At 36.5% G+C, this 14594-nt stretch overlaps 1 protein-coding gene across 1 annotated transcript in view; it reads left to right on the top strand.

The window, feature by feature from the left end:
- The window catches only part of SASS6 (spindle assembly 6 homolog (C. elegans)), a 37686-nt gene that overhangs the window by 22379 nt on the left and 713 nt on the right, over positions 1–14594 (top strand). The window contains exons 7-15 of the mRNA XM_006882492.1: positions 1122–1241; positions 2680–2871; positions 3787–3981; positions 4077–4166; positions 4246–4425; positions 5065–5146; positions 6152–6288; positions 7200–7328; positions 13525–13601. Of these exons, the coding sequence (XP_006882554.1) occupies positions 1122–1241; positions 2680–2871; positions 3787–3981; positions 4077–4166; positions 4246–4425; positions 5065–5146; positions 6152–6288; positions 7200–7328; positions 13525–13601 (1202 nt within the window). The remainder of the gene's footprint in view (positions 1–1121; positions 1242–2679; positions 2872–3786; positions 3982–4076; positions 4167–4245; positions 4426–5064; positions 5147–6151; positions 6289–7199; positions 7329–13524; positions 13602–14594) is intronic.

Genomic DNA, 14594 nt, shown 5'->3' with positions numbered 1-14594 from the left:
TCTTACTGGGGTGAGATGATATCTCATAGTTGTTTTGATTTGCATCTCTCTTAGAGCTAGGGATTTTGAACATTTCTTCATGTGTTTGTTTGCCACAGTCTTTCTTAAAATAATGTATGAAAAGCACCAATTGTGTTACTTTTTGCTCCCTTTTTAGTTCATCTCATTGTTATTTTTGTTGTTGTTGTTGTTATGTGCTGTCCAGTTGATTGCGACTCATAGCAACCCTTTGTAAAACAACTCTGAAACCTGCCCTGTCCTGAGCCTGTTTTAGTGATTCCAACATACCTTTCCCCATTGCCCCAGTTACTGTATCAATCCATCTCATCCAGGGCCTTCCTCTTTACTCTTACTTAAAAATCCTTTTAGTTCCTGTCTTTTAAACCTATTTTTCTTTCTCTTCTTCTGTTAGGTTTAGAGTTAATTCCTCTGTTGGGCCTCTCTAGGCTTATCCTTTCAATCATAGCTACAATCATTTATCCCTAGTTCCCCATTGAACAGAGTATCAGATAAGCTTCATAGTTTTATGCAGAAAAATCCCCTTATAGCATGACCCATTCTAGGGAAGTGTTAGTTGTTTTTCTTCTTAATGCCTGAGGAGATTTTGTGGTAAAGAGCTACATTGAACTAATAAAAGGTTAAAAGATAGGATTGTAGATCATTCGAGTACTAAAATTGCTTCACTCCAATCTTGATTTTCCTCAAATGGAAAAAAAAATCTACATAGGACAAAGAAAATGTTTGAGAAAGAGCACAGCCAGGATGTTCCATACTTTCAGCATTAGAGGCCAATCCTAGAGAAGAGACGTGATGCTTGGAAGAGTGGAGAGTTAGCGAAGGAGAGGAAGACCCTCAGTGAGCTGGGTTGACACAGTGGCTATAACACAGGCTCAAGTGTGGCAGACACGATCAGGGTGGCATAGTAAAGGGCAGGGTTCAGATTTGTTGTACATAGGGTTGATATGAACCAAACTCAACTTGATATGCCCATAATAAGAAAATGCTTTCACTCTGTCTTAAAAACTGGACATTTTCTTTAATGCTCTTGTAAATATTGCTATAATTTGAAGTATATTCAGGAAACTAGTTTGATTTAATTTCGTATTGAACTCTTAATACAGACATTATCAGAAAAAATCCAAGAAATAGATAAGCTTCGGAATGAATGGACATCTCACACAGCAGCATTGACAAATACACATTCTCAGGAACTGACAAATGAGAAGGAAAAGGCTTTGCAGGTATGAACATTAAAGGAAAGTAGAAAAATGTAGTTTTCTTTTTTGGTTATTTTGTTAATGATGAAAGTATTACATGATTGCTTTGAGATTTTCATTACAGAAGCATATATATGTACAGATAGGTATGGGGGGATGTGCATTAATTCTAAGTCTTAATTATAAGGTTCTAGTGATATAGTCTGTAGCATATTGTGCTGCTAACAAAGATCTTATTACCTAGAAATACCTTACAAATGATTTTATTTTCTCTTGACTCTTTTTGGGAAAATCGGTCCACTTTTTAATATTTATCCAAAAGAACAAAGTCATTTTTGCCAACAGTCTTCTTCCACCACTCCTCCTTTTTCTTCCCCCCATGCTCCCAGTTAGTCTATTTTATAATTTTAAGTAAGCAGTTGCCATAACTGGGAAAGTACAGCCCAAATCCATCAACCAATGTGCAATGCTCTCCCACTCCCAGGGGGTCATCAGTTTGGGGTCTGTTCTATAATTACTGTAGTACTCCCATATCTATTAGCCATTTCTGCAGCTTACCATGCTGCTGCAGGATTTCTAGATCAGAGCATCCACCTAAACAATCATTGCCTAACAAAACACAAAGCACCGTTTGTGCACCCATGAGCTGCTGCAGATAATCTTGAATGGCTCTGGGGTCAGGAGTGACTTTGATATTGACAAGTTCCAGGAACACTTGTTTGAAAGGCAAATGGTTGAGGATGATTAGTGTCTTCTGGAAATAGGTGCAGGTGGGCTTGGTGAACACAGCCATTCCTTGGGTGGATTTTTCTGTGGTCACAATCTGTTGGCTCCTCTCCTTACAAGTATTTTAATGTGTGTATCTGTAGATTTTGCTCTATGCATATGTAAATTCTATATAATTGTAGGTATATACATAGAGTTATAGTGGGGTTTTTGTTTGATTTTAAGTAGAGCCCTATTGCATATATTCATTACAGCTATTTTTTAACTTAGTTTTATAAGGATGCTATTCCATATCATTTCAAATACTCCTTTTAGTAACTTTATAATATTCACTGTTTGGCTTTCTCTTAAATTATTTAGCATCCTCTTCAATGATATAATTATGTTGAAAGCAAAAACTGAAAGTTCTTTTCATGTGCCTCTTGCTTCATTCTTATAACACATATAGGCTTATGCTATACATATGTAATTCTGCAGTGTTTTTTTAAATTTCATTAACTTGACCATTTTTTGCTATATATAATACATATACACACACACACATTTAGGAAAAGTAGAAATCACGAACAAGATCTTGCTGGTAAATTTTCTTGTGTTGATATGACTTTTCTCAATAATGAAATCATTAACTGTAAATTTAGAAAACTTAATTATAAAATAGAATAGATGTTTTTTTCTTCAAATCCTTGTTTGCATTTCTGGTTTGATTTTTATGCTATCTTTTTGCATGTAATAGGCACAAGTTCAGTATCAGCAGCAACAAGAACAACAGAAAAAAGATTTAGAAATTCTTCATCAACGAAATATTAACCAGCTACAAAACAGATTGTCTGAGTTAGAAACGGCTAATAAAGACCTAACTGAACGAAGATATAAAGGTGACTCCACTGTCAGAGAACTCAAGGCAAAACTTTCCAGTGTTGAAGAGGTAATAAATGTTGAGGGGTTTGTTGTGTTTTTTTTTCCCTAGTTTAAATCTTAAGTGTATTTTCATTTGGTTAATGTTAGTGTATTTGTTTCTTTGTGGTCTTTTCTTGGATGCAGTTGACTCAAGGTTTTCTTGTGTGTGTTAAGATAATCAGTTCAGGCAATGGGGGAAAAATGAGAATTTCTTATCTTGAAAAAAGAGCTTATTTCAGAATAGAACTAAGATACAGACTTGGATTTTTAAATTTTTTGTATTTAAAGATCAACTGGTACAACTCTCAGATTTTGAGTGTACTTTTAATGTTAGTCTGGTGTTTTTAACAGTTCCAAATGGCATACATGAAGTGAAATTGTTCACTCGAATAGTAAGCAAGCACCAGTAAACTCATTCTTACCTTACTTAGTGAATAATCTGCATCTACAAGTTGGGCATATAATAAGCTTTTATGTCTTTTAGAAACTTGTGTTGTTGAGTACCACTGAGTTGGAACTTACTCATAGCTGTCCCTCCAGCAGGTTTTCAGAGGCAGAAAGTCACACAGGAGGAGATTGCCCATCCTTCTCCTTCAGTGCAGCTGGTAGATTCAAACCACTTGCCTTTGGGATTAACAACACCGCTCTTTACCACTAGGCCACCAGAGCTCCTTTCATACCTTTTGTTGTTGTTAGGTGCCGTTGAGTCGTAGACAACGCATAGCGACCCTATGAACAAAAGGCCTGAGCACTGTTCTTAGAGTTTCCAGAAGCAAGCCATTTTGGAAGTGGATGCCACTCTGGCTTCCAGCCCTTCATACCTACTAGACTTTAAAATTATTTAAAACTCTTTTATTAATCTTGTAAACATCTTCATTTATAAATAATCAGACCACCCAGTTGCCCTTTTTAAATACTATAAAACATCTATTTTCACCTCAAGGAGCTCCAGCGGACTAAGCAAGAAGTTCTGTCTTTACGAAGAGAGAATTCTACACTAGATGCTGAATGTCATGAAAAAGAAAAGCATATTAATCAGCTACAAACAAAAGTAGCTGTTTTGGAACAGGAAATCAAGGATAAGGACCAGCTTGTTTTAAGAACAAAAGAAGCATTTGATACAATCCAGGAACAAAAGGTCTTTTTTTAAAATAAATCAGTGGTTATGCTTATAAGTGATGCATTTCATAAAGAAATACCCTAATTAATGATGGTTTTTAAAAATTTTATCAGGTAGCTTTGGAAGAAAATGGAGAGAAAAGTCAGGTGCAACAAGAAAAACTTGAAGCTACAATAAAATCATTGTCAGCAGAACTTCTTAAGGTTTGTCTTAAAAATTTTAGATTGAGTATTCGTATTCCATTAGATTATGTTGAAGTATGCATATGAATATCTTCTACAGGCAAATGAAATTATCAAGAAGTTACAAGGGGATCTTAAAACTTTAATGGGTAAGTTGAAACTGAAGAATACAGTTACTATTCAGCAAGAAAAACTCTTGGCTGAGAAGGAAGAAAAATTACAAAAGGAACAAAAAGAATTACAAGATATTGGACAGTCTCTTCGAACTAAAGAGCAAGAGGTAGTTGATATTTTGTTATTTCTTATGTGTGACTTTGTTATTTATACACTTTAATAAACTTCAGTTATATTTTTTAGGTGTCTCTTTTGTTAAGTTAGAAAATGCATGATCTAGTTTTTTATAAAAAATATAATTTAGATTAATAGAAATTAGTAGCCTATTTCAATCTGAAATTAGTTTCCACAACTTAAATCCTTTGAGTATCCACCCATATATGTATGTTGTGTTACATCAAGTCGGAACTGAACCATAGCCTACCCTCCAGCGGGTTTTCAGATGCAGTTATCACAAGGGAAATTACCCATCCTTCTCCTGCAAAGCAGCTGGTGGAATTGAACTGCTTGTTTTTTGGATTGCAGCACAGCTTCCTAATCCTGGGCCATCAAAGCTCCTTAATGGAGATGGAGATAGATAGATAGATAGATAGATAGATACATAGATAGATACATAGATAGATACATAGATAGATACATAGATAGATACATAGATAGATACATAGATAGATACATAGATAAACATTTTAACCAAATTTATTTCTTTTTATATAATGATAATGATTATTTCATGGTTAAGTTGTTTCTTTAGTTTTTATTTTAGTCTTTATTTTGTTTGATTTATTGTGTGGTTCACAAATTTCAGGTATGTAGATTACAAGACCAGTTAGAAGCTACAGTTCAAAAACTTGAAGAAAGCAAACAGCTTTTGAAAAATAATGAAAAGTGTAAGTATGCTAAATTCCATGTAAATGACATTTATAATTTTAGTCTGAACATGAAAAATTTGGTTGAATTACTAGAAGTAACTAAGTAAGAATATTGTTATATACAAATGGTTTTTTGCTTTCGCCCTGGAGAGAGTGAAACCAGGCTGCTCCTTGAAGGCAAGGATTCTGAAGCTTCATCTGACATACTTTGGGCATGTTGCCCTTGGAGAGGGACATCATGTTTGGGAGGGTGGAGAGACAGTGCAAGAGAGGAAGACCCTCGATGAGATGGATTGAGTCAGTGATTGTGGAGTAATTGGTGTAGGTGTGTCGGAGACAGTGAGGTTGGTTCAGGCTAGAGCAGAATGTAGGGCTCTTGTACGTAGGGTCGCTATGAGTCGCAAGTGACTCGATGGCACCTAACAATAGTAAACTATCATCTGCTTTATAAAAAGTTATCATCATGTGAAGAAAATTGTATCACATGCAGTTCCAAAGTGTTGAAAATATTGACCATAGTTTGCTATTTAAAATGTTTATATTCTAGGTACATAAAAAATTGTAAGACTGCTCATATGTTTAGTTAAGATATGAGTAATTAATCTGCTGAAGCAGTAGTAGTAATAATACACATTTTTTTAAATTCAAACATAAGATTAATCCTTCAAGAGTGCTATATTGGTACTAGATATCAGACATAAGATTGTGAACTTAAATAAATTAAGATAATATTTTAGAAATGAGAACTTTGAAAAGTAATCATGTAAAAGCAGAGATTCCTCATCAGCAGAACTTGGTGCCTCATGTAATCGAATGAGGATGGGAGCTCATGTGATGGTTGGTAAAATAAATATCTTTAGTAAAAAATACTCTAATGAGCCTATATTTTCCAGTGACATAAGGTAGTTTTAAAACCTTGGAAGTTTTAAAATGTCGTTATAATCTTTAGATATTTAAAATTATTAGAAAAAGAAAAATGATGAAATAAAATCTTTTGTGTCTTATTTCTTTTTTCCACCAAAGTAATCACATGGTTAAATAAAGAACTAAATGAAAATCAACTAGTGAGAAAACAAGATGCATTGGGACCTTCTGCCACTCCACCTGCACATTGTAGCAGCAACACAATCAGAAGTGGAATTTCTCCTAACTCTAATATGGTAAGATTTAAGTTTAGATAGTAGTGGTTTGAGTGAATACACTGAACTTGAAGTATTTTCAGGGTGTTAAGAATTCTCCCCAAGTTAAGAAAATGGTACTTGTACAGGTTGAAGTCTCATAATGTTTGGTTTTGCCATGTGTCAATGAGCCACCTTACATTGTTTACAGTTCACACCATCCCTGTGAGCAGGCGATTTGGACCTTGCCCTAGCCTGTGCCATCCTTATGATTTCCACTTTAGTCCGTTGTTAGTCACTTTGTCAGGCCATCTTGTTGGAGGTCACCTTCTCTTTCTCTGACCCTCCAGTGGATCAGATGCTAGATGTCCAAAGGACTGCACTACACACTTGTAAAAACTTAATAGGCTTAACCTTTTAAAAGTAATAAATAGCAGAGGGAAACATTTTTATCATGTGTCATTTATATACACAGTTGCTTTTTAAGATTTGAAGTTTGATAGGCTTCCTGTAAAAATGAATTTTGTTCCTGTGAACCTGGGCCATTGGTTAATAGTGACGTCATGTATTGAACATTAAGTTTTTACTCATAGACTGGCAGAAAAGTATATATCCCTGAATGACCCTTAATATTTGATTCCTCTTCTCCCCATTCAGGAATGGGGTAGAGTTTAGATGGTTCAGAGGTCTTTAATTCATTTCAAAGTGAGGCCTAGTAGTTTGTTTTATCCAAACATGCCCATTCTTGCTGAAAGCCCAATGGGACAAAGGCATCCTAGCCTTGTATTGTGCAATAAACTAGTTTTTTGTAGTAGCATGACAGATAAAAGTGACCTTCAAAGTATTGTTAACTATTAGTAATTGTAACTAATGTGAATGCCTCCTGGATTGGATGATGCTACTGGAATGAATTTTAATTTCTCTCATTTCTACACTTGTGTCTTTATTTTAAGGTTGATGGTAGACTGACTTACCCGTCTTGTGGAATTGGTTATCCTGTGTCCTCTGCATATGGATTCCAGAATACCTTTCCACATTCAGTATCTACCAAAAATGCCATGCACCCAGTTTCAGGACCAAAGGTAGCCAAATGAACTAATTCTTGTCTTTTTTTTGTTTTGTTTGGCAGTACTAGGGGAGGGAAGAGAGGGAATTTGTCAACTTATAAATCTACAAATATTTTTCAGAATTTTTTTTTCTTTGGTTAAGCATTAAGTGGTAACATTGCAACTTATTTCAGACCTCCATTAAGTTTTGAGGCTGTGAATCATGAGAGGAGACTGCCCATCTTTCCCCCTTAGTCTGGTGGATTTGAAGCGCTGGAGATGGGTAGCCTTTGGATTAGCATAAACCATCAGAGCTCCCTTGAACATCTAATATATGTATTTATATTTATTCACAAATTAGTGTGCCTGTATTGCTGAACTACAGTATTATCTATGGTTGAGAATAATGGTTAAGTGGACTTAGATGTTAGGATTTAAAGCCTGTCTCTAATAATGTAATTATCCAAGGCACTAAAAGCTAGACAGGAAATAACATCCAATTGTGCTTTCATTTCTCCATTTGTAAAAAAAAGTGATAATTTTATCTACTTGCATAATTTTATCTACTAAAGAGTGCATTAATGCCTTTGCTTAGAACAGTGTCTAGACCATGATACTCAATCTTTGACCTTGAGTCAGAACTGACTCCATAGCTAATCCTCCAGTGAACTTTCAGAGACTGTAAATCCAACTGGAGGAAATTGCCCATCTTTCTCTCCAGGAACAGCTGATGTATTGGACCCTCCTTTCTGCCTCTGGATTGTCATTTGAACTTCCTATCCTGTAACCCACCAGAATGCCAACACATAAGTGCTGTTAACAACATACACATTGTTGTTCATAAAAGTTTAGAGCCATGATCCCTGAGTCATACATAGTTCAATGGCAAAAGTACTAACAAGATGGAAGAATTCCAAACTTTTTAAATTCCGTCTCATACTTCAGTTACGCAATTTTAGTTAAAATTCAGCTAGTATCTTTTTAATCTCCCTGATATCTATCCATCGTTTTGTCACACTAATTGGAGTTCGTTGCATTTTTAAAATATTTTCTTTGCTACCAACCATTATTTTCAGCCAGTTAGTTTTGTTTTTTGGTGGTTTTCTTGTTTGTTTGTTTGTTTTTTTTCACCTTTTTTGTTATTATTAACTTCAATGGAAGATTTATAGAGACTTTGGATTTCCATTCATTCATTGTTGCTTTTCTCCCCTCCCAGCTTCCCCCCCTAGTACATTACCCTCTTGGAAAAGTAAAAGACAAATTCTTTCTTTGTTTTACAAACCCTCCCCCAGGTCCACTCCACCATGTAGCCTTCGCTCTAGACTCCTGTCATGACAAAAATACCTAATCACGTACCCCTTTTAAATGGTTTTCTCCCTCACCTCTTTCAATGCAGTATACGTTATTGAACCCATCTTTCTCAGTCTCTCCTCAACTCCAAGGTCAGTCCTGTTTTACAACAGTGGCACTATGCAGTATTTGTCCTTTTGTGACTGGGATATTTCACTCAGCAGAATGTCCTCCATAGTCACCCATTTTGAATAATATGAGTTCTTTGTTTTTCAGTGCAGCATAGTATTCCATTGTGTGAATATACCACAGCTTCTCTATCCATTCGTTTGTTGTTTCCAACTCCTTGCTATTGTGAACAAAGATGTAGTAAACATACGTGTGCATGTATCTGCTTGGGTGGCAGTTACGGTCTTTTTGGGGTATATTCCTACTAGTGTAATTGCTGGGTTAAATGGTATCTCTATTTGCAACTTTTTGAGAAAGTGCCACACCGCCTTTCACAGTGGTTGCATCATTTTACACTTCCACCAACAGTGAATAAGGGTTCTAGTTTCTCCACAACCTCACCAGCATTTGTTGCTTGCTGTTCTGTTGAATTTTGCTATTCTTACTGGGGTGAGATGGTATCTCATAGTTTTGTATTTTCAGTCAGTTGTAAGTTTATAGAACAACTGCAAAAAAATGCTGAGAATTTTCACATACTGCCTATTTTCTTGCTTTTTTTCCCTCTATACTGAACACCTGGGATTGGTACAGTTGTTTTCAAATGATGACCTAATATTGATACTTTACAATTAAAGTTCATAGTTTAAAGTTGACACTGTCGTGTATGAGTTTTATGACATTTCTACGAGTTTAACAAATGAATTATGCCAAGTCATCAGATCATTATACAGTTTTATTGTCCTAAAAATCCTCTGTGCTTCACCTGTTCATCCTTCTACCCCCAGGTCCTAGCAATCACTCTTTTCTGTAAGTTTACCTTTCCCAGAATGTCAATATTATTACAGTTAACAGTGGTATAGTACATAGCCTTTCACATTGGATTTTCCCTCCCTTCACTCTAGACTCCTGCCTTGCAGTCTTTAAACACCTCAGCCTTCCTAAACTTCCTTTTTAAAATGATAATTCAGGAGAAAATGAATTGGCTTTCTGTTCAGCTATTCAGAATACATTTTGTTTTCCTTAACACTGATCTTGGTCCTCTCAGTTTAACAAAACCTCAGATTGTAAGTTCTCCAAGTAGAAAGTGGGTCATAAATTTCTTCATTCTTATGTTTGGGAGTTGTTTTTCCTTCCCTTTTTCTGCCCCACCTCTCCTTCTAACCTTCCCTTTTTGAACAGCTATAATTTTCATGTTCCTATTTGCTGTTTGCAGAGGACAGATTGCCCTTGCTTCAGCTCTAGTAGCTGTGCTACAATCCCAAAGGCACATGGTTCAAATTCACCAGCTGCTCAGTGGAAGGATGGGCAGTCTCTTCTCGTGCAATAAACTTTTGTCTGAAAATGTGCTGGAGGGTCAGCTATTGGTCAGTTCTTACTTCATGCTACACAACAACCTTTGATAATTGCAGAGGACAAAGTGTCCTTTCATCAGTTCTTCCAAGGTGTTTGTATATTTTTAAATTAGAAATACTAGAATCAGTTTATCCAGCTAAGAAAAGATCCTATTTAACATTGCCTAAAATGTTAAAAAAAATTGTGAGGGGACCTTCCTACTTAGCAATATTGAACATTGATAACCAAGTACAACTGCATAGGACTTTCTAAGTGATAGTTTCATCACATTAAGCTCAAATGATCTATACCTATTAATGAGTTTTCAAAAAAATATTTACTGTCTTTTTCTATGTAAGTGACCTTAATTTTTTCTTTGATCTTTTAATATGGTGATTAAGGATTTTCAAATACTAAATCCGTTTATATACCCTTTGATCGTAAATGTTGCAACTCTTAAGATTTCATTTGCTCATTTTTGTTTAGGTTTTTTTTCAGATTGGTTTGTTACTTTTACCTATTTTTTAAAAAAATAAATTCTTAGCCCTCATGTGGGATCCTTAAATAAATATAAGATAGGCTTTGAAAGTTGTTGAAAGAGGAAAAATTCCTAGAATATGTGAGATGAATGAATGTATCTTTGCAGTACTTGGTTAGTTTTAACAATATAATACTTACTGAAATGTATTAATATTGGCATTTATGTTTGAAAATAATTAGAATTTTTATCTTGCTTGTTACCAAGAAACTTGCTTATGACAAGAGGAAATTTAACTTTTTAAACTAAATCTTGGTGAAATGTGCTTGAGTGTTAGAAAAGTTGAACCTTTATTTTTATGATGTGAATTTCTCAGAATAAATATTTAACTACATTTTATCAATATGAAGATTTTCTGGTAGACTGGTGGGTGTGGAGTTGTGCTGCCAAAGGTAGTTGTGGTAATATGTGCTCTCAAGTCACAGGTGATTCAGCAACCCTTTGTACAACTGCCCTAAACCCTGCTCTGTCCTGTTCCAATCTCACTGCCTCCGACACACCCACCTCCACTACTCCAGTCACTGTATCAATGTACCTCATAGAGGGTCTTCCTCTCCTGCACTGTCCCTCCACTTTCCCAAACATGATGTCCCTCTCCAAGAGCTGGTCCCTCCTTGCATCATGCCCAAAGTATGTCAGACGAAGCTTCAGAATCCTTGCCTCCAAGGAGCAGCCTGGCTTCACCCTTTCCAGGACAGACTTATTTGTTCTCTTAGCAGTCCATGGTGTATATTCAATACTCTTCAACACCACAGCTCAAAGGCATCAATTCTTCTTGTCATCCCTAGTCATTGTCCAGCTCTCTGATCCGTAGCAAGTGGTTGCAAAGACCATGGCCACTTTAGTCTCCAGACTGACATCCTTACTCTTCAGTACTTTGGAGAGGTCTGTGACAGCAGACTTTACCAATGCAATTCTTCTTTTGATTTTCTGGCTGCTGGTACCAAGAGTTGATTATAGAGCCAAGCAAACTAAACCTGTTAACAGTCTGTCTCTTCACCATCCATCATGATGTTGCCAATCAGCCCAGTGGTGAGAATCTTTGTTTTCTTGATGTTGAGCTTCAGTCCATATTGAAGGCTGCAGACCTTGACCTTCTGCACCAAGCACTTCAGATCCCCCTCAGTTTCAGGAAGCAGGGGTGTGTCTACATAATGCAGATTATTGCTAAGTCTTTCTCCTATCTTGATACCACATTTCTTCTCACAGAGCCCAGCCGCTTAGATAATCAGTTCTGCATATAGATTGAAAAGGTATGGACATAGGACACATCCCTGGCCTGCACCCTTTCCAGTTTTGAACTGTGCAGTGTTTCCTTGCTCTTGTTCTCATGACTGCTTCTTGGTCCAAGTATAGGTTTCACATAAGCACAATCTAGTGTTCTGGGATTCCCATTCTTCTCAGAGTCAGCCACAGTTTGTTGTGATCCACACAGTCAAGCGTCTTTGGATAATCAATGAAACAGACATTCCTCTGGTACTCATTGCTTTCTGCCAAGATCCATCTAACATTAGCTATAATATTCCTAGTGCCACGGCCTCTTCTAAATCCAGCCTGCACTTCCGGCAGTTCTCTGTTGATGTCCTGTTCCAGTCAGTTTTGGAACATTTTCAGCAGAATCTTGCTTGCATGTGTTATCAATGATACTGTTTGATAATTTCCGCACTCTGCTGGATCACCTTTCTCTGGAATGGGAACAAATAGAGATCTCTCCCAGTTGGCTAGGTGTTTGTGTTCCATATTTTTTCGCACAACTTGGTATCTGTTTGTGGAAATATGTCAATTCATGTATTGTCAATTCTTGGGGCCTTGATTTTTGCCAGTATGCTACCAAAGGTAGGCAGTTCAAATCCATCAAATGCTCTGTGGCAGTCTCCTGTGCAATTTAAAACCTTTGAAAGCCTGCTGAAGGGTCAGCCATGAGTTGGTTCTGATCAGACTTCAGTGAGGGTTTGAGTTTTAAATCAATATGAAGGAGATTTGGGAGCAGAGTGGTTAAGAGTTTGGCTAACTTAAACTGCCAACTCCTCCATGATCGAAAGGTGTAGCAGTCAGCTTCTGTAAAGATTTACAGCCTTAGAAACCCTATAGGACAGTTCTGCTGTCCTGTAGGATCATTGTTGTTACTGTGTACTGTTGAATCAAAACCAACCCACAGGATGTAGGGGTAATTTGGCTGCGATATCTGTAAGCCCAGAGTTGATACAGCTGATCTGGCTGGCAAGGCCAGCTGGTGTCCCCTTCCTCCCTCACCGATCCACATGCATTCATTCCGAAGCTGCGTGCTCGGTCGACAAAGATGACCATCCCTGAGAGAGAAGAAGACCATCCTTCGGTCAAGTGTATATGAGTAGCAGTGCACCCGTGCCTGAACCTCCAAACAAGCTCTCAAAACCAGCCTACAGCTGATGCTACAGCATGTTCTCAAAAGAAGTAAATCACCTGGAAGGAGATTCCTCATCATTGTCCTACTGAGCAGCTGGTGGATTCGAACCACGTCCCTTTAGGATTGCTGCGCAGCTCAGGAAGAAGTTTGGGTTTTTCAGTTCTTTTATCAGTGTGAACAGAGCAGTGGTTCAAATCATGCCATTTGTGCTAGAGCCCATTCCAGTCAGTGTACAACCACCACCTGTTGGTGGAGGCTTGCATGCTGCTATGATTCCAAAAAGGTTTCAGTGAAAGTTCTAGACTAAGACTAGAAAGGCAGTCCTGGCATTCTACTTTTGAAAAATCAGCCTATCTACATCACATAGCAACCCCTCTGCATAACAACGTATGTTGCTTGTAAGAGCCCCATTCTATACAGAATTGCTGTGACTTGGGGTACATCCTGACTAGTTATCACCTCAGTATTGAGCTGTATGAGTTCTCAGTAATTTAGCTACCTGTTTTCTCATTTCATAGGTTAAGTTTAACTTACAGTTTACAAAACCAAACACAGCTGTAGGAGATGTTCAGGCAGGAGCAACTGATAAGGAAAAGTAAGTATTTCCTCAAGATTGTCCTTTTAAATATTTTTAGGTATGTGGATGGACAGATTTTTAATTCTTCATAATTAGCTCCTTTTCTAACTTCTTCCAATGTTAAACAGGATTTAAACCCTGTTTGTAATTTCTGATACGCTTGCTCAGGAAGTTTTCTGCAGTGTTTTAGATCTTAAACCATATTCTCCATACGGAAGATTTTGGCTACAGCAAATACATCATGCATGCAAATTTGTCTGCAAGTCTAATCTTCATGATTTGAATACTGCTTTTAATGACTTCCCATTGACTTAATATTTAGTGGCCTTAAGTGTCTTCATTACTCTGACCTGACCTGTTAGCATCTCAGTACATCACAAGTTAATCTATTTCAGAGAATCCTTATGTTACTCAATAATAGTCATTAAATCTTTGGAAATTGTTAATGTTTACCAAATAATTATTATTTGGAACCAATTTCTAAATTGTGAGGTGCTGAAAAGTATGTGTTTTTTATCTTAAATCTTAACATTTGTTTAAAAGACAGAGGCATTTAGTGGTAGAATATCACAAACTGTTTACATATTTAAATCCGTTATAGAAACCAGGAACAGTTCTATTAGTTAAAAATAGGCTGATCACAAATATTCATGTCCATAAAACTTCAGACAGTTCAGCTACTTTTTGTTTAGAACTATTAACTAGTAAAAAAATAGCAATGGATATCAAAGATTTAAGAAAACGTAAAGTTGAAAAATAAATCTACTTGTCAATTAACTGCATAAAATTGTAGAGGTTTTCCTTGAGTTTGAAGAGTATGTTACTGTTTTGCTACAAGAACTTTTCACTTATGAGTATGCAGCCACATTTAGAAAAAAGGAAATAGAAAAGGGGTGGGAGGGAGAATGCAACTGTGGAAATGTTCATTATTTTTCTAAAATCCAAATGGCTTTTTTTTCTTAACCAGAATTTATCATTATATAATTTTCATTAGAATTTTATGACTTTGAA

Source organism: Elephantulus edwardii, unplaced genomic scaffold (assembly GCF_000299155.1).
Source record: "Elephantulus edwardii isolate Elephantulus edwardi_28Jun2011 unplaced genomic scaffold, EleEdw1.0 scaffold00020, whole genome shotgun sequence".
Lineage (NCBI taxonomy): Eukaryota > Metazoa > Chordata > Mammalia > Macroscelidea > Macroscelididae > Elephantulus > Elephantulus edwardii.
The sequence above is the reverse complement of the archived record's forward strand: the minus strand, read 5'-3'. Positions and strand labels throughout refer to the sequence as shown.